Consider the following 27,394-nt stretch of genomic DNA (forward strand, 5'->3'; position numbering starts at 1 on the left):
CCCAAAGGTACCCATTGCAGCGACTGGAGTCTGTAGAGAGAAAGTTTTCTGTGCTCCATTGTGTAATGTAATGACCCTATCTTTATTTTACAGCGATGACTCAATGGAAGTTGACGTATCTTCACAGTTTAGGAAAGTGAGTGTTTATAATTCTGAGGGTTATTGTACAAAATTGTTTAAGTATGATTAATGAATTAAAAACTTTAGACTATGAAACATTACTGTTTTCAGGCATATTGGATGGGTATACATACAGTCTTTTTTGCAGCAGTGTGTTATGGAAACAAGTTGATACAAAACGAGCAAAGATATTCCTATTCCGGTATAACGGATGAGGCATCCATGGTACCAAATACTTAATTGAACCATGCCAATATACCCCTATCACCCTACCTCCATTGTCTCGCTCTCCTGATCAATCACCTAAACAAATTATCTTTGCACTCCTGACTGAAAAAACTGTTGTAGTAATGGCAAAGCCATTTGAGAATGTTTTGTTTCCAAGATGGGTTGCAGTTTTGAACTTCTTCAAAAAGCAAAAGGGAAAGCACTCCAAGATGGCCACTGCTTGCACAGTGCTTATCTTGCAATGTTGTTTCTTTTACATTTAGAAAAAGTATTGCCCCAGTATTGGAACTTTCATAGATTCCCATGCTTTGTATCATTCCCCGTCGTCGGAATGGGAGCCTCGGTAAATAGAAAATACCATAGTAGTAAGCACAAAGTGAAAAAATAGGCCTAGGCCTCATCTCATTTTGTAGCTTATCCACCTCTTTTTGTAAAAGAGACCAAACTTCTGCAGTAGCCAATCAGAGCAGCCTCACCCCACAGAACCTTCCTGAGAGAAGCTCAGAGCCTCAGATTTTCTACCGCACGTTGTGCAAGGGAGTCTCCATTGAGCTCTGCTCAGTTTCTTCAGTTTTTCTGACTTTTTCTTCAACAACTTGGATTCTTTTTCGTCATGGCTGACAAGGAGAAAAAAGCCCTTTTTAGAGCCTGTGCCACCTGCTCCAAAAAGAGGTTGTTTGTCGATGACAAACATATGGACTGTATATACTGCCTGTATCCGGACCATAAACCCACAAGCTGCCCGATTTGCAGGACCTTTTCAGCAAAGACCTTGAGGGACAGGGAAGGACGTCTCCTCACATGGCTTCAAAAGATGAAGGACCGGGAGGATATTATGTCTTCGGACAGTGAGGGCTCCTCGTCGATGGTGTCATCTAAGAAGTCTCAGAAGAGGGGTAGGTCTCCCCCTTCTACTTCAGGCGAGTCCCTTCACAAGGCCTTACCAGGGACCTCTGATAGGTCTGACAGGCCTGCTTCCCTAAAATCTCCTCACCACGGTGAAAAGGAGAGGCAGGGTAAGCTTGAGGAGCAACAACCCTCAAAAAAGGTGAAAAAGTCTTCAACTATTTCTTCACCTCCCTCTGAAAAGGATAAAGGGGTCAGGAAGCCTTCAACTCCTGTTCAAGAGGTCGCTTCGGACAAGAAGCAGAGGTCGTCGACGGTTAAACTTTCAGGTACGTCGACGACAAGTGTAAAAAAGGACAGCTCTGTGAAAGTTGCCTCGTCGACGGGCTCGTCGACGACGGCTGCGTCGACGACGCCCGCACCGTCGACGGTTTTCAAAGCTCCAGATTCCTGCTCGTCGTCGACGAGAATGACCATCTCCACGTCGACGACGATGTCTGCAAAGCTGGCGTCGATGACGACGACGAGGACGACATCGACGACGACGGTGTCGACGACGCCTGTTACCATGTTGCTGACGACGAGCTCGTCGACGATCCCGTCGACGCTACCACCATCGTCGACGATGAGTTTCACCTCGTCGACGACGCAATCCTCGACGACGAGGACAGTGTCTACGCCGGCGCATCCATCGTCGACGCAGTCCCATAAAGAGTTGCTGTCGACGACGACGACCTCGTCGACGATGTCGTCGACGACGGAATCTTCTGAAAAACTTGTTTTTTTACGTAAAAAGAAGCTAATAACGCCAGAGATTACGTCTCCGCGACAGGTTGAGATTTCCACCTAGTCTACTGTTGGAGGATGACTCTGATGAAGAGTCTTTTAGTGAATACGGACAAGCTTATAGCCCATCTGACCTACAGGTTAAGGTTCAGGATGTTAGTTCTGAGGAAGGAGAAATGGAACGCCAGCACTATGTTCCGGAACATTATTATGCGGAGGAGCACACTACTACCAGGCAGATGCCTTTGCAGCAGCCTACACGTCAGGTACCAGAAGGGATGGTGGCGATGCCCTCCAGTTTGGTTGCGGATTTACAACTTATGCTGCAAGACTACCGGAAACGTTTCCCTACTCCTCAAGAAGCTCAACGAGTGCGTCCTCCCACGCCTCCGCCTCAGACATTGCAACCTGTGGCAGACCACTCTTTACCTACAAAAGAGCGTACCACTGTGCCGGAAGAGCGCCAACAAGAGGTGGTGCAAGTGCAGGATACTGATGATGACACTGCTTCTTCGGATGCAGACCAACAAGCGGATCCTGATCAGGATCAACAGGCGCCTTGGAATCCTACTGACCCGGCGGATCCGGACAACGCAGATCCAGACAGCAATACCTCGCCTCCAGCGGACGTTGGAGGATTTCACAACCTAATGGAAAGGGCTTCCAAAAGATTTGGTCTTCCAGTGACCACGGTTCAATCGGAATGTTTCTTATATGACTTTAAGGAACCATTCAGGAAATCAGTACGGTCCATACCAATCATTGAGCATGTCTGGTCTGAGGGCTTGAAGGCTATGCACAACCCGGCCACAGTCCTCCCGGTGCTACCAAGACTAGAGAAGAAGTACAAAGCACCTGATGGCAGTCCGGCATGTTTGCTTGGCCAGCCGAAACCGGACTCAGTCATTTCTCAGGCCACCCAAAGCAAATCTAAGAATCCTTCTACGCCACTGACTACACCACCAGATAAGGAGGGCAGGCGCCTAGACAATGTAGGCAAACGATTTTCAGCAATGGCAAGTCTTCTGGTTAGAGCAGCCAATGCTTTAGCAATTCTGGGACGCTATGATCGCCAGATGTGGTGCGACCTTGCTCCATTTATAGAGGAATTGCAGGATTCTTCTAAAGAAGAAGTGAAGAAGATTTTGCTTGAAGGGGAGCGGGCTTCTTCGGAAGTCATTGATGTCGCAATGGATATTGCGACCACCGCATTTCGAGCACTTGCTGGTTCGGCGGTTCTGCGACGCCAAGGGTGGTTGAAGGCCTCATGGTTCAGGCAAGAAGTGCAGAATAAAATCTTGGATCTGCCATACGACGGAGAAATGCTGTTTGGCAAGCACGTCGATGAGGCCCTGCAAGGCATTAAAAAGGACACCGATACAGCCAAGTCCTTAGGAACATTGCAGTATCGCAAGGTACCCTTCAGGGGAGCTAGAGGTAAAGGATTTTCCTCTTATAGAGGAGGAAATCAGAATCGCTACTCTTCTGGCTCACAGTCTAGCCAGACATATAAACCTCAGTACTCTCAGAGGGGTTCTTTCTCTCGCCAGCAGCCTAGAGGACGTCAGGGTCAGCAAAGGAGAGACAACACCAGGAAACAATAGCGGCGAGGTGGCTCTTTCCACTGTTCCTGTTCCCTCATTCACATCAGTGGGGGGCAGGATTGCCCATTGCCTCGACAACTGGATGATCATTACATCGGATCAGTGGGTCCTACAGATCGTCAAAGAAGGACACACGTTGGAGTTTCAAGACCTCCCTCCAACAAGAGCGCCGGATGCCTTTCCTCCCAAACATCTCAAGCTCCTTCATCTCGAAGCCCACCAACTTTTCACCAAGGGGGCAATAGAGCCTGTACCCCTTTCTCAGAAGGGGAAAGGGTTCTATTCCAGGTTCTTCCTGGTTCGGAAGACAAAGGACAAGTGGCGTCCAATTTTAGATCTACGGCAGCTCAACACTTATCTCGTAAAGTTGTCCTTCAGGATGGTCACTCTTCAGGACATCCTTCGTCTCCTCAATCCAGGGGATTACATGGCGACCCTAGATTTGGAAGACGCTTACTTCCACGTTCCTATTCATCCAGCTCACAGGCAATATCTTCGATTTACAGTGGGCAAGAGCCACTTTCAATTCAAGGTACTACCGTTTGGTCTCCGGTCCGCTCCACGGATCTTCACAAAAATTCTGGCTCCAGTAGCAGCTTATCTCAGAAGGCAAGCTATTCAGGTTTTTCCATATCTGGACGACTGGCTGCTGAAGGCTCCATCTGCTCTAGAAGCGTCCAATGCAGTCCGGTCATGCAAAGAACTGTTCGAACACCTAGGTCTTCGACTCAACAAGGAAAAATCTGTTCTATGCCCCTCCAGGTCAGCGAGGTTCCTAGGGGCCATCCTAGACACAGAGAGTTGCCTAGCTTTTCCATCGGAGGAGCGTCAGAACAAACTAATTTGTTCAGCTCGGCTTCTTCAATCTCGCAAGACGCTGACAGTTCGCAGGTACAAATCGCTTCTCGGATCGATTTCATCCTGCATACCATTAGTTCCACACTGCAGGCTCAGAATGCGTCCACTACAAGAACAATTGGACAAGCAATGGCTGCAGGTCACAGGATCCTTTGACGACAGGATTGTCGTTTCCCTGGAAATGAGAAAGGCAGGCGGCTGGTGGTTGCTGAAAGACAATCTTTCCAAGGGTCTATCGTTCCGACTTCCACCATCTCCTCTTGTTTTGACAACGGATGCTTCCATGGAGGGATGGGGAGCGGTCCTCCAAGAGCTAAAGGTCAGCGGCCATTGGAGTCCAGTCCAGATCAAGTTCCATATCAACCTTCTGGAACTTCTCGCTATCCGTCTGGCTCTACAAGCTTTTCTTCCGAGGATTCGCAACCGTGCAGTGCTGGTTCGTACGGACAACACCACAGCCATGCACTACATAAACAAACAGGGCGGAACGAGATCCTCCACCCTCTCGAAGGAAGCCCAAACGCTGTGGAATTGGGTAATCCAGAACAATGTCTCCCTCTCAGCGGAACATCTAGCGGGGACACTCAATGTCAAGGCAGACGCTTTGAGTCGCCAAAGAACAGTCTCTCACGAGTGGGAACTAGACCAGACCGTTCTGGAGGAGCTCTTTGCACGATGGGGGACGCCATCCATCGACCTGTTTGCAACTCCCCAGAACGCCAAATGCCTGTCCTTCGCAAGCAGGGTTCACCATCGGGAATCCTTGGGGAATGCGCTTTTGATTGCTTGGTCAGGCGCCTTTGTTTACGCCTTTCCTCCCATTCCGCTGATCCCGAGGTTGATCAGCAAACTCAAGGTGGAACCGTGCAGGATGATTCTGATCGCTCCAGCATGGCCCAGACAGTTTTGGTACTCGGAACTTCTTCTCCTCTCCCAGGACCAACCAGTTCTCCTGCATCCTGTGCCAACACTGTTAACGATGTCTCACGGACAGGTTCTACATCCGGACTTGAAGTCGCTGCGATTGACAGCGTGGCTCCTGAGTTCCGAGAATTCCAAGGTTTAGATCTGTCAGGGGAATGTGGGGACATTTTGGCCCAGGCCAGAGCGCCTAGTACCAACAAGACCTATCGTGCTAAATGGAAGAGATTCTGTGTTTGGTGTCGGAAAGAAGGTTTACACCCATATACTTCTGCTCCACACCAACTCTTGCCTTACATACTTTCACTGGCTAAATCTGGATTGGCTCCATCTTCTGTGAAAGTCCATCTGGCGGCCATCTCTAGATTCAGACGTTCATCTTCAGGTCCTTCCCTATGGTCAGCGAGAATTATCAAACAATTTCTGAAAGGTTTATTCAGGGTCTTTCCTCCAGTCCGGCCGCCACCACCGGCCTGGAATTTGAATCTAGTCTTGTCATCTCTTATGAAAGCCCCTTTTGAGCCTGTTCATAAGTCTGACCTTAAGTTTCTTTCCTGGAAACTGGCTCTTCTCTTGGCCCTGACATCGGCTCGAAGAGTAAGTGAGCTCCAAGCTTTCACGATTGAGGAACCCTTTCTACAATTTAAGAATAATGTTCTGATCCTAAGAACGAATCCTAAGTTTATCCCGAAGGTGCCTTCAGAATTCCACCTAAATGAGCCAGTAGTCTTAAAACCGTTCTTTCCACAGCCTTCCACACCCGCGGAAAGAACTTTGCACTCTTTGGACATTCACAGATGCCTGAAATTCTACCTGGAGTGAACAAGACCCTTCAGGAAGTCTTCACAGCTTTTTGTTTCTTTCAGTACTCCACGCAAGGGATGTCCAGTTTCTAAAGCCTGTATTTCCCGCTGGATTTCCAGTGCTATACAATTTTGCCACCAGGCGGCTGGAAAACCACTGCACCGAGCAGTTCGTGCTCACTCTACCAGGTCAATGGCTTCATCGACAGCTCTATTCGCAGGGGTCCCTATCAAGGACATTTGTAGAGCAGCAACATGGAGCAGTGTCCACACCTTCACTCGCCACTACTGCTTGGATTCTTCTGTGAAAGAAGATGCGGCAGTGGGCCAGGCAGTTTTGAGGAATCTTTTCCAATAAGTCGGTGAGCTTTCCTTTCTATCCCGCCTTCCTATTTGCATATTTTGTATTACTGCATTATTGTCATATTTTTTGATCCTATGTGTTTCTACTGTTCTAATCAGAGATGTGTAACATTTTCAGGTTCATATATTGCAAAATATGCTTTTCTGTTTACTGCTGGTTACTCTGATACAAAGCATGGGAATCTATGAAAGTTCCAATACTGGGGCAAGAAAACAAGTTACTTACCTGTAACTTTGGTTCCCCAGTATTGGTAACTTTCATAGATTCCCATGCGCCCACCCGCCTCCCCTGGGAAAGCTCAGTCTTCTTATCTTGGTGGATAGCTGTTCACAATGGCTACGAAAATCTGAGGCTCTGAGCTTCTCTCAGGAAGGTTCTGTGGGGTGAGGCTGCTTTGATTGGCTACTGCAGAAGTGTGGTCTCTTTTACAAAAAGAGGTGGATAAGCTACAAAATGAGATGAGGCCTAGGCCTATTTTTTCACTTTGTGCTTACTACTATGGTATTTTCTATTTACCGAGGCTCCCATTCCGACGACGGGGAATGATACAAAGCATGGGAATCTATGAAAGTTACCAATACTGGGGAACCAAAGTTACAGGTAAGTAACTTGTTTTCTTTCAAGATGGCTGCCATGCAGACACTCGTGGCTTGACTTGGTCTAAAAAATAAATGATTTGCTCAGTCAAACACCTAATTGAAACTCAGTCAGCAGGTTGTTGGTCTACAGATTAGCAAACAGTAGCTTTCATGCCACGAATTTCAATGTCCTTGCAATACAGAGGACACACCCGGGATGGGTTTTTATTTGATTAAAAGTCATTAAGAGTGGTGTGATTATTGCATTTTGAAGGTTTTACTGGAATTTCTCTTCAAATAAGATCGCACATTTATGAGACTGATAATTGGGCGACCAGTGTAGTGGGGTTTTGGGTTGATTGCCTTTTGTTTCTTGTGATTCTTTTATCAGGAAAAACTCATATAATTTGATATTTCCCTGTTTTTTTGAGGCATTCTTTCTATTGGTTATCAAAGTGTGGATAGTATTTTTTCCGCAAGCAAAAACATAACTTTGCCATGCAATCAGTATTTATTAAGGTCTGCTATTCCTGTGTGCTTATTGGGTCCTTATTTCCATTCTATGTGGGATACAGTTGTGCAAGTGCTGCATATGGTCTCGGATGAGGGCCGAGCAATACGCTGGCACACATCTCCAGTCAGTAATAGCTTGAAAAAGTTCACAATCAGATGTGGCTTGGATACGAACTACTTGCTGGGCATAGCCATTGCTTCCACTGTGGAGTTCCAATGTCACGCCTGGCTGAGGGCAACTGGCTTTTTGAGGGATGTCCAGGCATCCCTTATGGATATGCCCTTTAATGAAATGTGTCTTTTGTTGACAATGTGGATTCTGTGATTGAGCATTTCAAAGACAGTAGGGCTATTGTTTGGGCTTACCATTAGTCCATGACAGCCACATTCCAACTTCCGTTAGTATGGTTGGGACTATCAGCCGCGTCCCTTTCCCCCAACCTGCAGTGTCCCTTTCCCCAAAGCCAGAAGGCATTAGTACTTTCATGGTGGTGGACGAAGCTCTCGCAAGCCTCTCTTTTAAACATGTCTAAGGTCGGCCAGTGTAGCCTGTGTATGCAGTTTTAAACTGCCTTTTCCACCTGACAAAATATAACTTCTGCAGGCCTAAACCCTCCTTTTTAATACATATGGGTCACTTCCGGAGTGAAGGGTGTGGGGGAGTGGAAAGTCCACCTGACACCAGGAATTTTGCCTTTGGGACAAAATAAAGCAGTTCAGGTGTTGCACTCTGGAATTGAGAAAATGAAGAGCGTGAGGAGCACTCCGTTATTTTTTGTCAAATATTCCTTTTTATCCACTGGTGCTACGATTAATCAGGGTAGTCACTCCTGTGCTATTAATGGTAGTTATGATGGGTTTTTAGATCCACCTAATCGTGCACTGTTCACTTGGTGCTCCGCACCTTAATTATTCATCGCACACTTTTTTGCTGTTATTGATATTTTTATTCTTATTTTAAGGTTTTTCATCCTTTTCATCTACTTGTATATTATTTTCATTTTTCATAACACAAGCATATGATTCATTTACTCTGTTTTACAAACATTGGTACTTATTTACATATTCAGTACTTTGGCATTACATATTTTCATACTATGAACATAAATTTACATATGAGCCCAATGCATTTCGGCGCCTCTACGGTGCCTTCATCAGGGGCGATTCTGAAATGAAAACATATGAAGATGTGTGAGATTCTTGTTAAAAGAGGTTCATGGGGGTGTATAACTGTACTATGCGGTGTTGTCATACCTGGTATCTGTGATATCCGTTATTTATGTTTGTTCGCCTCACTCGATGTTGCTCAATATAGATCACTGTAAGTAATTGTGGATAACCTGTGTTGGTTATAAGTTTATAACTTCAGTAGTGTGTTGAAATCTAAGAGATCTATAGAAACATACCTGGTCAAGGTGATCTGAGCTCTCTGTGAAAGACAAAATGGTATCTATCAGGACTGAATGTTTCCCTATTCAAAACGCGGTAGGTCAAACATTAGGTCTAAATGCCCTTACCTTATCTTCACCAATGTTTTTAGTCTGTATGGTGAAAAAGAGTTTCTGTTACTAGATAGTTTCACTGAATGTTTCCCTATTCAAAACGCGGTTGGTCAAACATTAGGTCTAAATGCCCTTACCTTATCTTCACCAACGCTTTTAGTCTGTATGGTGAAAAAGAGTTTCTGTTACTAGATTGTTACAGGACGTTTTACTGGAATACTAATACGTTCCGCTATGCTAAAGAATGCGTACCTGGTGTGCCAAAGATTTTCTCCGTATCTAGAGTACCGCTGCCTTTCAGTTGTCTCGATTCACTGATTGTCGGCAGAACGCCATTAAAACTCCGCGTACTCCGCCAGGAAGCGGAGTTAAGAACATGGAAGACGGACTAAATGCAATATCTGAAGCCGAGATGTTAAAAATGTTTGAGCGTCATGTTAGTATGGATAAAGGTCTACCGTGGTGACCTGTTTCGTTCGCTGTTTTTAGTTACACGCACATATTCCGTTAATATTAAACCAATAAATGGGTTATATCGATTGCCTGCAATTAAATTTGATAAATCATATATTGGATTAAAGTCGCGTTACGAGACAAACTTCACCTTTTATGCAGGGTAATGACCCTCGGTAATTTACCTCGAAGCTCTCGTGCCATTACTATATTAGAGCTGCAATTAAATTTGATAAGTCATAAATTGGATTAAAGTCGCGTGCACGATTAGGTGGATCTAAAAACCCATCATAACTACCCTGCACTCTGGAATTGGCCACATCCCCAACCCAAATGGGCCAAACCATAGTGTAACACTCTCACCACTTTTTTTTCTCCCAAAGGCAAAATCTGTGGTGCAGGTAGCATATTGACCTTTCTCGGAAGGGGATATCACTTGATGCCAGGTTAGACTGCACACTCCTTTTGTTTGTTCCGGCTCCCTTTTTAAATGCCTGGCAGCCCACACCCCTACATTTATTTTTTTATATTAGACCCTGGTGGCTAGTGGGCTTTCTGTCCGTGAGGGACAGAAACACGGCTGCCATATCCATTTGTGGTGGGTGCATGGTCAAGCCCTGGTGGGCAGTGTATATATATATATATATATATATATATATATATATATATATATATATATATAGTTCTGTGAGCAAGGGCGGATGCCCGAAACGCGTCAGATTGTTTGGTTCAGCTCCTAATAAAACTTGTGCCTGAAGTAAGCTATATTGGATCTGCGTGATTTCCTGGGTCGCTGTGCTCGGAGCCTGGGAGGTTGCACTTGCTGGATATATATATATATATATATATATATATATATATATATATGCTCCACGAACCACCTGCCTGCTGCACACTCGAGCGGGTGCTCTTCCAAGCGGTGGTGTACCCGCTGAACAAATGACTGCTCCCAAATTCCCTCCACGTTCAGTACGAACAAGGAAAAAGCACTCACAGGGGGGGGGTGTATCGGTGCCAACGGTTTTTTATTAGGAACCCAGCGCAGACAAGACTCGTTTCGGCGCTTAGCCTTTGTCAATTGCAACATAGAACGCACCGCCATTCTTTTTAGAGAGCATTGCTTCAATTACAGTGTGGTAAAACATTGACATAGAAAGAAGACTATACAATTGCAATTTTAGTCTCCATATTGGAAAGTGCAATTCAAACGTGAAGAAAGTATATACAATCGAAAGTCACGGTCTTCAATTCTAAGGTTGTAGAGGTAAAATACAGCCCTACTATTGCCTATTACAGCAATCTTTAAATATAGCCCTGGATGGGCTTCCTTCAAAGCGTTGTTCATCTCGCCCACCGATGGGCATATCATTGTAATAACACACCTAATTATGTGCAATGCAGTATATTGTCTCTCAGTTCAACAAGCAAAAATTCATTATAAAATACACAAAAACCAAATCATTCTAACATTTGAACAATAAATTGACATTCAGTTAATCAATAAATCGTGAATCTATAAAATATCCTGTATAGCTATTTAATACTCCAGATGTACTGCTAATTCCTCATGTGTGTTGAGGCCAAAAGGACTTTTACTCTGTAAGTCTATAATATAGCGTGACTCTAACCGTCGTAATTTCTGCAGATGGTCTCCTACTCTAGGGAGGGTTTGTACACAGTCCAGACAAAAGTAGGCCAATAGGTCCCTATTGTGCCCATGCAGTTTCTTAAAATGTCTGGCAACTGGGTAGGATTCGTCGGTGTTATTAATTGCACGCATGTGTTCCAATATACGCAATTTCACAGGATTAATCGTGCTACCGACGTATCTCAATCCACAGGGACATACCAAGCAATAAATTGCATATGGTGTGTTGCAAGTCAGAAATTACGTGATCTTTTTCGGGAATTTTAGGCTGGATGGTATATGTTGTAGTTCTTTTACTGATTTTACAGGCTTTACATCGGCCACAGGGATAGAAACCATTCAATGGTATTTTACTAGAGATATTGGTTTTTGCCATATGATGGCTATGTACCAAATCATCTCTCAAAGCTCTAGCTTTTCGAAATGTGATTAAAGGATTCGATGGTAAATCATCTTTGATTGCATTGTCAGTGAGTAAAATGTTCCAATTTTTACGGAGTATCTTCCTCACTTGTTCTGAATTTTCCGAAAAAGTTGTGATTAGTCTAAAAGTTCCTTGATCTTTGGGCTCTATTTGTTTAGGTTTCAACAATTCAGACCTAGGCCGTTTTTTTTACTTTATTGAAGGCTTGTGCCAACACTCCCTCTTCATATCCACGAACTCTAAAGCGATCCATACTGAGTTTCGCAGATTTGTGAAATTCAATTTCTGTAGAGTTGTTTCTTTTTACCCTTAAAAGTTCACCATAAGGGATACTTTTAATTAGTTTCTTAGAGTGATTACTGCTCGCATGCAATGTACAATTGCCAGCAGTATTTTTTCGAAACAATTTAGTTTGCAATTTTCAACGTACACAGTTAAGTCCAAATAGTTAACACTTAATTCACTGATCTCTCCACTGAATCTCAAGTTCACATTATTGTTATTTAACACATCGACATATGTATTGGCCTCATCTATGGATCCTTCAAAAGTAATAAAAAGATCATCAATATATCGATGCCACGCTTTGATCCTTTGATTCCATAAAATGTTATATATATATATATATATATATATATATATATATATATATATCCAAGGCCTCAAGGGGCTGTAACGCGTAATGGCGGTAGGAGCACGAAAATAAACAACTTTGCACGCAGAAAGTGGTGTCTGTTCCTTACTGATTCCGGTGGCAGGAAATCGAGAAGTTAAGGTGTGGTGGATATATATATATAATTTGTTTTTTTTTAAACCCTGGTGTTTACAAGCTTTCTTGCTTCCTCCCTGGGGAAGGGGGCGGGCAGATCAGGGGTAATTACAGAAACACTAACATTTGTGAGGGGGATTTTGGGGGTAGTTCAAGCCCTTGCCTAATAGGCTGCTTCCCCTATTCCTGGTGGCTAGTGCGTGGATCCTTTCTTGAGGATTGGCCTCCTGTAGCAATCCCCAAGCAGGGATCCAGTGGGCAGAGGTACCATTGGAAAGGGGGAGGTTTTCCTCTCTCAAATGATACCTCTCCCAAGAGAGAATCAGTGCTCGTGTAGCTGAGCTATGCACATGAACATTAATTCAGTGAAAGTAAAATAAGCCCATTAGGTCGTTTTACTTCCACGTTTAAAAGTAATGACGTCCGTGCACCCTGCACACTGATCGTTGTCAGTTGCAGACAGATGCAAACCAACAAGTCTGCAGCCAAACAATAAAAGCAGCGCTCCTGCATGTGGGATACCAAATTAATATTACCGCTCCTGTGCGTGTGCATGTCAATCAACAAAATTAACGCATGGGATACCAAAGAATAATATTCGCACTCCAGTGCATGTACTGCCAAACATCTGACTCAGCACACTTGCACATGGAATAACACAATAGCAATTACACAACTCTTCAGCGCTCGTCAGTTTAGGCAGTAAATTATAGACGTTTCTCTGGAGTTGGGCATAAGACACGAAATAGATCGCAGACATGGTATTACTCACTGCACTCTGTGGCTCAGTCGAATGGGGACTGCGCAAGGAAGCCAGGAGTGCAGCTTCAAAATGCCACAAGCTTGACATTCTTGGGTCAGAAACACGGCTTCAGAAAAGGCTCATGAATTCATGGCATCCAGGAACTTAGCCAAATACAAAGCAGCATTGGGAAGTTGAAATCTGGTTTCAATGTGCTGTAACCTGGAAGTCCATTCCATGCTGCCGACCTCACACGCAATGATTGCACCAACTGTATTGCTAACCTAATAGCAGGGATCTGCTTAGGCAGTGCGTTCCTGTTTATATACGTCACTCGCAATGCGATAAGATGATCAAGTTAGATAACAGTCATACAGCCTTTACTTGGCATCCAAAGGATGGCTTAATGTCCAAAAACATGACATTAATGGAGAGGGTGATAAAAGAACAAGCCCAGCTCAAGCGCTGTGCAGGCAATGAAAAGGAGTACTTGGGCAAGGCAGATTGAAACAGTACTTGTTTGTCGGGAAACTAAGAGAAGCAAATGAGGAAAACCTGAGGAGCAACAGAAAACAGTATGCTACAGCTAATAGAAACAAAGAAAATGTAAATGTAAATGTACAGGATTTAATATAGCGCAAATCACCGAGCGGTTTCTAAGCGCTTGCTTAGGGAACCCATCCTGGTATTCCCCTGTGAGATAACCCCGGCAGGGTATCCGCAAGGTGAAAGCCAGGCATCTTGCCGCGAGGGGCCGTTGTGGAGATTAAGCAAGCTATTGCCCAGAGTCGCAGAGTGTGAACCCGTGAATCGAGTAGCACCGAAGCGAGAATTGTCGAGTCCATGGACATTTTAGGACTCAAGACCCCGCCGAGCCGGGAATTGAACCCTGGTCCCGGGCTGACCTCTGCTTCCAGGTCTGCCTCCTCTAACCAGTGAGCCACACTTCTCCACGCACAGAAACCAATGAAAAGCAAGGGGCGGGATGAAAGCTTCTTTTAAGATTTAAATGAAATACAATAGATTTCAAAAGCACAGCGCTGTACAGGTGAAACCTAAAAAAACACCCAGGCGGCCCGGAAAGTTCTTCCCAAGCAGTCCGAACAGCAGCATAAAAGGGAAACTATTGTGGCTTTACTAGTCTTGGCCCTTTAAATGGCTGCATGGGCAGCTCATGCCAGGAATGTTAGTAGTCTCCATGTGAGCAGGGTTTTAACACCTTCAGTGCGGCGCAAATTCTCGCGCTGTGCTGAAGGTTCTAATGAGCCAACGGGCTCATGACGGAACGGTTCCGTCATGAGCACAGGCCAACCGACGCTCATGACGGAACTGTTCCGTCATGAGCATCGAAGGGGTTATGCTGGGGCAGTTAGAGACTTGTTTTTTTTGGCTAGCTGCATCATTGGTGGTGTATCTCTTAATGCCAATAAAGGAGTAGTTTCTGTCCAGTAACTCCAGTTCTGTAGTAGGGGTATCTCTGTTATAGTCATAATCTAGTGAATAGTCCTGCCCATGTGCATGGACCCCGGCAATCAAAAATAATCTCTTAAGTTGTCAAATCATGCAGAAACTGCAAAGACACTTAAGAGAGAATTTAAAGACAAATAATGCAGCCTATATCCACAGGCTACACTGTCCAGTACTTCAACCAGAAATTCCACCAAACAACACCACACACAACACAGCCTGCCCAGTTTCTACCATAGAGAAACTTGCCTCTACGAGTAAAAGACTCTGAAATGATAGAGAGGAAGGCAAGGACAGCCAAGCCCCATAGGCTGCCATTATGTGGCTTAAATGGGATACTGTGCCTTTAAGAGAACTTTCCAGAACTTTCTCCCAGTATCCCCGAATGCACACCAGGTCCCTTTTACTTTCAGTTCTTTTTGAAGGCGTAGCACGCCAGACCTGTAGCATTCCTTACATGAATAATTATCTCCACCGGGGAGGAGGGCGGGCGCTTATGACTATAACAGAGATACCCCTACTACAGAACTGGAGTTACAGGACAGAAACTACTCCTTCTGTAGTAGGGGATCTCTGTGTATAGTCATAATCTAGTGAATAGAATGGCAAGCCCATCCCCACACCACAGCAGCGGTGGAGAAAAGAAATTAACACCACTATTGTGTGAACAAATTCCGCAGCGAAGCCTGTCCAACCTGAGCATCTGCCCTGGCATCAGTGTCCAGACAGTAATGCTTAGCAAAGGTATGAACCGACTTCCAAGTGGCCGCCTTGCAGATCTCTGCAATTGGAACATTACGGAGCAAAGCTGTAGTGGCAGCTTTTCCCCTGGTGGAATGAGCCTTAGGTTTACCCCCTAAGGTCTTATTAGCTTTTTGGTAACACAACTGTATGCCGGACACAATCCACCTAGAGATGGACTGCTTGGAGGTAGCAAGACCTGTCCTAAACGATCCATAATTGACAAATAATTGGTCTGACCTGCGATTATCTTTGGTTTTATCCAGATTAAATTTCAACACCCTCCTAACATCCAGGGAATGTAGAGACATTTCCGCTGGAGATGAAGGATTCTGAAAAAACGTAGGCAACATTATGGTCTGGTTGACATGAAAATCAGAAATAACCTTGGGAAGAAATTTAGGGTGAGTACGCATAACAACCTTAGCAGCATGAAATACAGTATAAGGTTCTTGGCAACACAACGCCTGAATTTCACTCACCCTGCGGGCCGATGTAATGGCCACGAGGAATGCCGCCTTCCAGGACAGGTGCTGCAACGAAGCCTTATGAATAGGTTCCAAAGGCTCCTTCATCAATCTGGACAGCACCACATTCAATTTCCATGAAGGCGAAGGAAGCCTGACAGAAGGGAACACTTTCTTCAAGCCTTCCAAAAAATCTTTGATCACAGGGATCTGGAAGAAGGAAGTCTGTGAAGGGCATTTCCTGTAGGCAGTCAATGCAGCAAGATGAACCTTAATAGAATGAACATTAAGGCCAGACTGCGCCAAATGTACAAGGTAAGGAAGGATGACGTCTTCCTTGCACGTTGTCGGGTCATAGTTCTTAGACTGGCACCAGATACAGAACCTCTTCCACTTGTAAGCATAGGAGTCCGAGTGGAAGGTCTCTTAGACTCCTTCAGTATGTCCATGCAATCCTTGGGCAGATTTAGGAGCCATGCCGCCAAACTCAAAGACGAGAGGTTGGGATGCAACATCTGCCCCCCGAAACTTTGTGAGAAGGTTCGGCCTGCACGGCAGCCGAATGTGAGGAAGGAGAGACCGGTGAAGCAGGTCCGTGAACCCCCACTGTCTGGGCCATTCCGGGGCAATGAGTATCATCCGAGCCCTGGACCGGACCAGCTTGATGAGCACCGCCGGAATCAGGGGAATGGGTGGAAAAGCGTACAGAAAGCTGTTCGACCAGTTGATCCATAACGCATTCCCCAGTGTCCCCTGCTGGTAGTACCTGGAGGCAAAGTCTCGGCATTTGCTGTTTTCGGCGGTGGCGAACAGATCTAAGTCTGGAGTCCCCCACCATGCGAAGACTTCTCCTAGTACTTCGTCGTTTATGACCCATTCGTGGTTTTCCTGAATCAGTCTGCTCAATGCGTCCGCCTGAACATTCTGCACACCTGGCAGATGGGTAGCCGTTATAGTCAGTCCTCTGGCCGAAGCCAGTGCCAGATCGCCTGCGCCTCCTGTGACAGAGTGCGTGATCTTGAACCCCCCCTGCTTGTTGAGGTAATACATCGTGGTCGTATTATTCCGTCTGTACAAGCAGAGAGTTGGTTTGGAAGGACGGATGAAAGGCCTTCAGTGCCAAGTGAACAGCTCTGAGTTCCAGGAAATTGATGTGATACGTGGCCTCCATCGGGGACCACGTTCCTTGAATCTGTAGGCTTCTGGAGTGTGCTCCCCAGCCGTGGAGAGACGCATCCGTCACGATAGTCTGCGTGGGAATGTCCTTGTGGAAGGGAACCCTTCTGAGGAGATTTTCCGCTGAACACCACCACTTCAGAGACTGAAGAGCATGCAGAGACAGTCGTATCTTGTCGTCCCAAGATCCTTTCCTCTGATCCCACTGGTCTTCCAAGCACTCCTGCAGCGGTCTCATGTGCAGCCATGCGTGTGGCGTCAGGAAGATACAAGAGGCCATCGATCCCAGTAGAGAAGACACCATCCTCACTGTTGTAGATGGAGTGGTCATAAGAGCCTGAGCCTTCCGAAGGAGTGATAATCGTCGCTCTTCGGAAGGAGACACGCTTGCTGACAGCGTATTGATGGAGGCTCCCAAGTACTGAATGCACTGGACCGGAGTCGGGACAGACTTGGACATGTTGATGTGCAACCCCAGCTTGTTCAAGAGAACGCACGTCTTCTGGAAGTGTGCTTGCGCTTCCGAGAAGGAGGAGGCCTTGATCAACCAATCGTCCAGGTACGGGTAAACAAACACCTTGTTCTTCCTCAGGTGTGCTGCTACCACCGCCATGCACTTCGAGAATGTTCTCAGCGCAGACTTTAGTCCGAATGGGAGTACTGTGTATTGATAATGATTGGCGCCCACTTGAAACCGCAGGACCTTCCTGTGTTTGTGTGCAATGGGCACATGGAAGTACGCATCCTGTAGGTCTATAGCACATAGCCAGTCCCCCTGTTGCAACTGAGGACAAATCTGATGCAACGACAGCATGCAAAACTTTTCCCTGCAAATCCATCTGTTTGCCTGCTGCAAGTCCAGAATGGGCCTGAAATCGTTCTTGTCCTTCTTGCGAACCAGGAAGAACTGGGAGTACAGACCTCTTCCTCTTTGAGACAGAGGTACGTCTTCTGTCGCCCTTTTCCTTAACAGGGTATCTGCTTCCGCCTGAAGCTCGCGCAGTTGAAACTGCAAGCTGACTGGTGGAATTGCTGGAGAAGGGCTTGTGAACCGAAGACTGTATCCATTGCAAACAATATTCAGCACCCACTTGTCCTGAGTAATTTTTCTCCACTCTGCCAGAAAAAATTGAATGCTTCCCCCCTACCGGAGTGGGGAAGTAAGTGCTCAGGGCCTAGACCCGGCCGGGCCTTTGGTCGCTGGCGCCGACTGTTGGCCTCCTCTGCCCTTCGGGCGTTTCTGGAACGGCTTACGGAACTGTTGATGTTGCTGCGACTGTCCCGAAGCCTGGCCACGTCCTCTGCCCTGCCCACCGAACCGCCGTTGGAATGGGCGGTACGACTTCTTCGCTTCTTTGGGCTTCTCTAGACCCACAGCCGCGAGTGTTTCGGCCTCCGCCTTCATGCGGGCCATGGTTTCAGTGACGTAAGGCGGAGCCAGGCGTGACGTTGCTGGTTAATCCCATGGCAAAAGCCATGTGCCGCTAAAAGGGATGAATCTGCCGAAGCACTGATAATTTGATTCGCTACCAGCATCCCCTCGTTGAGCACTTCCTGGAAGTCTTCCCGCTTATCGCGAGGCAAGTGTTCCGCAAACTGCTGGAGGGAGTCCCAGAGGGCGCGGTCGTAGCGCCCCAACAAAGCCGTGGCACTCGCAGCCTTCATAGAGGTCGCCGATGTTCCACATACTTTCCTTCCAGCTGAATCCATCCATCTAGACTCTTTGTCAGGGGAAACCGTGGATGACGGGGTGGTGGCATGTTGTTTGCGGGCCGCCGTCACAATCACAGAATGCGGAGGAGGTTCCACCCTTAAAAAAGCCGGGTCCGAATTGGAAGCCCGGTACTTTTTCTGCAATCTCGATGGTGCCCTCTTAGTCACCGCAGTGAGGAAAAGGTCCATGGCCGGTTCCTCCAGGCCCGGCACCAGAGGTAGTAGTGGACGAGACAGGTGTTTCTGGTGCAGTGTCTCGAAAATGACTGATGTCTTAGGCGTGGGCACCGTCAAGGATATGCCCAATTTGGCAGCCCTTCTCAAAAGGACATCATGGAACGCCACCAGGTCATCAACCGGCGACACCCTCGTGTTCGGCGATCCCGACAAAGTCGGATAGTGGTCCCTGGTCCCTGAGGACCTCGTGCGAGAGCGAGATCTGTGCCTCCTATGGCGTTGTCTCGACCGCGTGGACGACCTGTGGCGCGATCGCTCCTTCCTCCTGGAGCGAGAGCGTGATCTCCCGGCACGTGGACGCTCCGCAGGTTTCCGTGGGGGTGTCTTCCGCGGTTCCTCCTGGGGCCTTGGTCTAAAGTCCCCTTCGGTGGTGTAGGAAGAGGAGGTAGTGACGCCGACCTTGGCGGAGGAACAGGGGGTATCTCCGATCGAGGGGCGGGCCCATGCGGTGGTAGTGGTCGTCCTGGTGGAAGTGGAGGGTTGGTGGGAGGGTCCTCCTTAGGTACAGGAGGAGGGGGCGACTTAGGCCGAGGTGGTGTATATACTACCGAGTACACCGAGCCCCGTGACTTCTTCGGGGAAGGGGACTGCGACCCAGCCCCTTCAGCAGGCGATCGCTTTCTCCTGCGCCCTCCACTAGATCCAGCCTGACTTCTGGTGCCAGAACTCCTCCTGCGCCGTTTAGGAGAGTTGGCGCGACTCCTAGACGCCGGTCTCTTTCTTCTCGACGCTGAGCGTTGCTTCTCTGGCGTTGAACGTCGCCTCTGCGACTCTGGCGTCGAACGCCGCCTCCGTGACGTCGACCTCTTCTTCCTCGACGCCGAACGCCGCCTCTGCGACGTGGACCTCTTCTTCCTCAACACCGCCTCTGCGACGTCGACCGTTCTATTCTCGACGACGAGCGTCGACGACTCCTTCTCGAGGTCCTCGACGTTGAGGATCCCCTTGACGCCGATCGTCGTCTCGACGGCGACCGGCAGTGTCGCCTCGAGGGCGAGCGCCTACGGCTGTCGCTCCTTCTTCGACGTCGATAGTCCGACGCTGACGTAGACGACGACGATGAAGATGCAGATGACAGTGGTCTCGACGGCGGCCTGTCCAGGCCCTTCGACGTCGAATTCCTACGCCGTCTCGACCCGGAGCCCCGGGGAGATGGGGAACACACCGTCGTCATCCCTCTCGATGTCGTCGTCGATGCAATCGACGCCGACGGAGACTGGGACCGTTTGCTGGTCTTCCTGCCTCTGGGGAGCCCCCCAGAAGCCTCAGCAAAGGTAGAGGGAGCTTTCCCGGTCTGCCCAGACCCCCCTGCAGCCTGCAGTAGTCTGTCCTCCAGGCCTTGCAGCCTAATCTTCAGCCTTTCCCTCAGAGTTCTTGCAGAAAGGTTCTTGCAGATGTCACACTCTTCAGGGACATGTGCTTCAGGAAGGCAGATGATGCAGACCTCGTGTGGATCAATCTTGGCCTTCTTCCTCCCACAGATGGGGCATTTGTCGAAAAGGGCAGGCATTTTAGAGCCCTAAAATACCTGAACAAACACACAGGAGAGAAGGGAAAGCACCAAGAAAAAAACTGAAACACTTTTAAATCACAAAGTGCACAAAAAATCCAATAAACCCTTGAAAAAGGGGAGAGCTCAATGCCAGGGTCCTGTTAGCTGGAGCCGGAAAAAAGAACTGAAAGTAAAAGGGACCTGCTGTGCATTCTGGGATACTGGGAGAAAGTTCTGGAAAGTTCTCTTAAAGGCACAGTATCCTATTTAAGCCACAAAATGGCAGACTATGGGGCTTGTCTGCCCTTGCCTTCCTCTTCTATCATTCCAGAGTCTTTTACTGGTAGAGGCAAGTTTCTCTATGGTAGAAACTGGGCAGGCTGTGTTGTGTGTGGTGTTTAGTGGAATTTCTAGTTGAAGTACTGGACAGTGTAGCCTGTGGATATAGGCTGCATTATTTGTCTTTAAATTCTCTCTTAAGTGTCTTTGCAGTTTCTGCATGATTTGACAACTTAAGAGATTATTTTTGATTGCCGGGGTCCACGCACATGGGCGGGACTATTCACTAGATTATGACTATACACAGAGATCCCCTACTACAGAACCAAATCTATATTCACATTGGCTCAGTATAGTTACACTGTCAACAAGCAGAGCTGGTTTGGGGACCAGCATAACAACTGATTCACTTAAGAACCGGCGTGCTTGGTGATATTTGTACTCTGAAGGACTTTCGCGCTTGGAGTGTTAAGAATATTTCTACACCGCAGGACTTTGCTGGTTGGAGAGTTAAGGCTGTGCTTTTTTAACGACCATGGACCTACCTTGTTGTAAATTGTTTTTGTTCCCTAGAAGCTTTGAACAAAACTGTTTGATTCATATGTAGCAGCCTTGGGGTGGAGTGGGGGTTCTGGGGAGCAAGGGGGGATTTCTACGCTTAGGACACAGGCCATTTTATTACACAACTTGGGAGTTTAAGCCCACAACATTTTCGAAAGTCTTGATGAATTACCTCTCTGCGATGGTAATGGAGAACACTCTGATGTATTTGAGATGTCTCTCAAAATGTGTGAATAATATTTGGGTCCTCCTATAAACCTGGTTCTTGAAAGACATACATTTTTCACCAGGGCGCAGGAGCCCAATGAAAGGGTGGGAAATTACATAGCCTCCCTGAAAGTATTGGCACGTACTTGTGAGTTTGGTGAACCCACAGACTCTCTATAAGAGACCAATTAGTTAGGTGCACCAACAGTGAGCGAGTCCAAGAGAAGCTGCTGGACAGAAATCCCTCTGGAGGCAATTGCTATTGTGGAGGGTGTGAAAAATACTTCGGGCTGGCTAAAAGAAATGAGAAACCACTCCACAGTACCGGTTGGCAATTCTGTGCAGAGCAGCATACATGAATTAGCTGATCACGAGAGACACCAGTTTGTGGATACTAATGTGTTAAAAGTGGCAGTAAAAAACATGGTTAACGTTCTGTTTGATGAATCCCAAATGTTTTAGATGTGGGATGTTTAGTCACATGTCTAACAGCTCCACTCTTATACTAGGAATGTCACTTGTATTAAAATGTGGCCTTAACCCCTTCGCCGCTAGGCCTTTCCTCCCCCTGTGCTAAGCATTTTTGGGCTATTTGGGGTAGTTCGCGATTAGGCACCTGTAAGTTTTTGACCACATAAGGTAGCCTTTCCAAATGTATGTCCTTTTCTTCCAACATCATGGGGATTCTAAAGGTACCCAGGGTTTGTGTATTCCCCTGGAGGGGACTCAGAAAGTAGCCAAAATACAGTTAAGTTTTATTTTTTGAGCAAAAATGGGGAAAAGGTGCTGCAATTGAAAGCATCTGATTTATTCCCTGCAAACGGTATCAAAAAAGGGTTTGTGGGACTGAAATTACAATTTTCCCAGTTTGTAGAGAATGACTGCCTTTTGTCAGAAAACCAAAATTGTTTACACAGTTTTGGCATTTTTCTGGGACATAGCCTATTTTTGCTATTTTTTGTGCTTTCAAACTCTTCAACTTAATGGTAGAAATGGTTTTGAAAGCAATAATGGATCCTGGAAAGCTTTACATTTTAGAAAAGTAGACACAATTCAGCAAGGGGTCATTTGTGTAGATCCTTCAAGGTTTCATTATAGAAACTAACAGTAAATATAGGAAAAATTGAAAATTAGTTGAACAAAACAGCCATTTGTGTCAAAGTTTTCAGCTGTAACTTCTTTAATTATGACAGCTCTTTGAAAGCAATATTCTGTTACATCCGCTGGACCATACTGGTTGTGGGGATATACAAAGGACTTGTACGTTCACCAAGAACCCGATGAACCCAGAGCCAAAAACTGAGCAGCGACTTGCATTGGTTTTTTATTATGTACTGGGTATATAGCAATTAGTCTGGGAAAATGTATACATGGAAAAATCGGTATGAAAGACACCTTTGTATTTCTGAAATAGGAACAAAATATAGACTTTAGAAACAGTAGATATTTGCCCATTTTCGAAATTTGAAATACTCATACTAGCATGAGAATTATTAGTCATTTTTCAAAATGACTTCTTTTTTGGGAGGAAGAAATGCATCGAAAGTCAATAGGTAATAAGAGTTGCTTTACAAATCTGAATTACCGTAAGTCTCCCAAGAAAAATGGTACCTCACTTGTGTGGGTAGGACTAGTGCCTGTGACAGGAAACGGCACAAAACGCAACGTGGACACACCAAAATTTCACAGTGAAAAAGGACCCTTTTTTGGCAACGTGCCTAGCTGTAGATTTTGAACCTTTGCTCTGCCGGCACCTAGGGAAACCTAGCAAACCTATACATTTTTGAAAACTAGACACCCAGGGGAATCCTGGAAGGGGTGACTTGACTGCCTCTCCTGGTTCTGTTAGCCAGAATACCTTGCAAATCTAAAACATTGTCCAGAAAAACACACTTTCCTCACATTTCTGTGGTCGGAAGTTCTAGAATCTGCGTGGATCCACAAAATTCCACCCACCCGCGTTCCCCAAAGTCTTCACAGAAAAATGGTACCTCACTCACGTGGGTGGTTCAAGGACCCGCGCCAGACAAGGGCCCAAAACCTATTGAGGCGTCATCAAAATTACCTAACACAAACCAACCTGGTTTTGCGAGATGGGTCCCATGAGTTTTTGGCCCGGAGCTTGGCGGCCATCTAGGTCAACCTAACAAACCCATACATTTCTGAAAACTAGACACCCAGGGGAGTCCAGCAAGGCATGCGTGGGTCCCCCAGTTTTCTCCAGCCTCAAATTTTGCAGAAAAATCTTTTTTCTCGAATGTATGTGTGGAAAAGTTCTGGAATCTGCGTGGATCCACAAATGTCCTACCACCCAGCGCTCCCCTTAGGTCTCCCGATATAAATGGTACCTCACTTGTGTGAGTAGACAGTAGTAGCTGCAACAGGAAATGGGCCAAATCGTACTGTTGTGACTTCAAAATTACCTCTAACAAAACTACCTGTTTTTTTTTGGGGGGGGGGGGGCTGGGGTTTTGGCCCCAGGCTCGCCACCATCTGGGAAAACCTACCAAACCCACACATTTCTGAAAACTAGACACCCTGGGGAGTCTAATGAGGTATGGCTTGCGTGGACTCCCCAACGTTTCCCTACCCAGAATCTCCTGCAAACCTCAAATCTAGCAGAAAAAACACATTTTCGACATATTTTTGTGTGGAATCACTGTGGCGGCACAAATGTCTTACCCCACAGCGTTCTCCTTAGTGTCCTGAGTAAAATGATACCTCACTTGTGTAGGTGTCCAATGCAGAATTGGCTAAAAACGTATTTTTTAAAAAATGTTGCACTTGGATTTCTCTGTGCTATACCCTTATTTCCTATATTTTGGGCTCTTCCCAGTCACAGGCCCTTGCCCCACCCACACAAGTGAGGTATTATGGTGAGACATCCATCAGGATGTGTTTGGACTTAAGAAACCCTAATAAGTGGATCTGGGAGGATCGCCAACCACTCTGCAATATTTCAGAGTCCCTGACCATGCTTAAGGGTGCTAATATCTTCTCAGTCTTGGACCTTTCTTTGGCCTATCATCAGGTGAGGCTGCACCAGGTCTTGAGGCACCTCACCTCATTTGTAACTCTGTTGGGAGCTTAAAGACTTATTAGGAGGCCATTTGGGTTGGCCTCGGCTGCCACCTGTTTTCATAGGATAATGAAGATGATCATGGGAGAGTTACCGAACATCTTATTCTTCCAGGATGACATCCTCATTTACGGCAAGGATGTGAGTGAGCAATATGAAGTTTTGAGAAGGGGATTGGGTAGACTAGAAGAGAAAGGTCTCGTGCTGAAGAAACAGAAAGGCAATCAGTCATCTATTTGAGTCATGTCATTTTAGGGGAGTGCATTCAAACCAATTCAGAACTAGCTAATAGCCTAGTGTGTACCCCTACTCCTACGCACAAGGAACAAGTGAGATCATTTTCAGAGCTTGCTGAGTTCTGTTCCAAATTCATAAAGTGGTTTGCTAGTGTGTTGGAGCCCATATCTTTTGTTGAAAAAGTGAGTCCAATATGTATGGACGCCAGAGTGTTGAACAGAATTCCAAGCTGTGAAATAAGGAATTAGCAGAATGCCCATTCTGGCGCACTTTGATGAAAGGAAAATAATAATTTTAACAACGGATGCCAGTCTAGAGCAGTGCTCTCTCAGGTTGATGGTGGGGAGGCGATGTGGCATTTGCCTCCAGGGCCCTTAAAAGTCTGAGTAGCCCCACTCATCCATTGAAAGAGAGGCTTTAATGATAGCTTGGGCAGTGAAGCATTTTGAGTTTTAGCTGTGGGACATCACTTTCCTGGTGAGGACTGCTTACCGACCCCATGTCCAGTTTTTATCCTGCAACCACAGTGAAAGGATGACTCTCAGACTCAAACGATGGAGAGAAGGGTTAGAAGAATTCAGTTTTCAGGTCCAATATCTCCATGGGTCAACAAACGAGAAGACTGACTGTTGTGCCTACCTGTGGGTAGCAAAAAATGAGGTGATGGTTGAGGATGGGAGTGTGTGAGTTGTGTAAGAAAACCTGCTATCGCGAAGGATGAACGGCTAAAGAGGAGTGAGGGGGATGAGGAACTCGCTCTTATCAAGACATTTCTGGTGGAGGGCTAGCCTAATTACGAAGGCCTGAGCCCCGTGTTAAAGCCTTTCTGGATTGTAAGGGACAAACTCACGTTGTACCGAAATGATCTAGTAAGGGGTGAGAGAGTAATGCCGTCAAAGGGGATGAGATCCAAAGTGTTTAACCTAGGCCGTGAAGGACAAATTGGTAGAAGTCTCAATGAACGCCAGGGTTCAGAAGAGTAATTGGTGGCTGGGTGTGGATCACCAGGTGGAACGGGTGGTGAAAAATGATATTTGTGTGCATGTAAACAATATGGCTCCTCTGTCACCAGTTGTGGTGCCGGATGAGGCTTGGACAAAATTGAGTTTGGGCAACATAGGGCCTTTTTGAGTTGTAACAGCCTACTGAAAGGTTTGTATTGCTCTTGTTGGATTAAACATCCAAATGGGTTTCCCCCAGTATGTGAGTAATGTGTGCACCAAAATAGTTTGGAGTTTCTTTAAGATGGTTTGCAGGAGAAGGTATACTCAAATATCTGGTGAGGGATAATGAGGTGCAGTTTTCCTTGCGAGAAATGCAGAAATTCTTGAGTCCGTTTGGAATAACACCAGAAAACAGCTCTTTGCACCACGGGCCATAGATTTTCTGTGGGCAGCAATGTTGGAGATAGAGTCTTAGTAAAGAAACCAGGATTGGATAAGAAGGGTGTAACGGAGCCTATGGGCCCTTTCACTATTCTCTCCATCAATAGAAATGTAGTAACAGTTCACAAGGCTGTAAGTGGAGCATGTCTATGCTTGCGAGGTACCCAAGCAGCGAAGCACCTCCCATTGGTGTGGATGACAACTCTGTGATCAAGGGTTCTACTGGGGGCGGGGGAGGATTGGGCTCTTATACCACAAGATATAAAGTTCCTATTCGTTCCAGAGACTATGTAATGAAATAAATTGTGGATGTTTCTGAAATACATTTGTTGTTTCCTGATCGTATTCCTTCCTCCCTCCTTTTCCCCTGTTTGACATTTCATTGCGTAAGGATATTCAAAATGTCCATCTTATTCCAACTGTACTGTGTTCTTATATTGTTTTCTTATTTGTTTTGCATTGTTATGTAAGGGAGATGTGTTGTGGTTTTATTATTCTTGATCCTTTAAGTGGATGCATGAGCAGCTCACACCAGGAATGTTAGTGGTCTCCATGTGAGCATGGTCTAAGCAGGGACAGTTGGAGAATGAGGGCTTATCGGCTGGCACCATCATTGCTGGTGTATCTCTTCATGTCAATAAACCAATTCTAGAATCACATTGACTCAGTGTTGTAACAAAAACCCTCTGGTGCAAAACACGAGAGGTGTCGGTTTAACTCTTCCAGTGTCGGCCAATGGCCGACAGACACATTAGGGAGGGAGTGTGCTTAAGCGGTTAAAATCTGTTACGCAGTGGCTGCAAACCAGCCCCCGAGGGTTTGCGGGATTATTCCACCAGAGCCAAGGCTGTGACCACTGTGTTAGTGAAAGGAGTCTCAGTCCTGGACATGTCATGCAGCTAGGTGGGCATCGCTGCATGTGTTTGCCAAACAGTACTGCCTAGACAGTCAGGTCTAATGGGATGGGCATTTTGCCCGTTTGGTCCTCCAGACCTTCTTCCGGGTAAAGATTGTTAGGTGTCTATTCTAAGCTAAGGAATCTGCGGCTTGAAGTCTGTGTCAGACGAACAAGTTACTTACCTTTTGTAACGTTTTATCTGGTAGGGACTCTGTCTAGCTTTAGATTCCTTAACTACACTTCCATCCTCCCCTTTCTGCAAACGGTATATCTCACATTGAAAAGATCCTTAAGGA

At 46.3% G+C, this 27,394-nt stretch overlaps 1 protein-coding gene across 1 annotated transcript in view; it reads left to right on the plus strand.

Annotated features, from left to right (window-relative positions):
• Nucleotides 1–27,394, plus strand: part of RNF212 (ring finger protein 212) — a 472,806-nt gene that overhangs the window by 327,217 nt on the left and 118,195 nt on the right. Inside the window, exon 10 of the mRNA XM_086964465.1 lies at nucleotides 94–136. Coding sequence (XP_086820591.1) covers nucleotides 94–136 — 43 coding nt within the window. The remainder of the gene's footprint in view (nucleotides 1–93; nucleotides 137–27,394) is intronic.

This window comes from Lissotriton vulgaris, chromosome 3_2 (assembly GCF_964263255.1).
Source record: "Lissotriton vulgaris chromosome 3_2, aLisVul1.2, whole genome shotgun sequence".
Lineage (NCBI taxonomy): Eukaryota > Metazoa > Chordata > Amphibia > Caudata > Salamandridae > Lissotriton > Lissotriton vulgaris.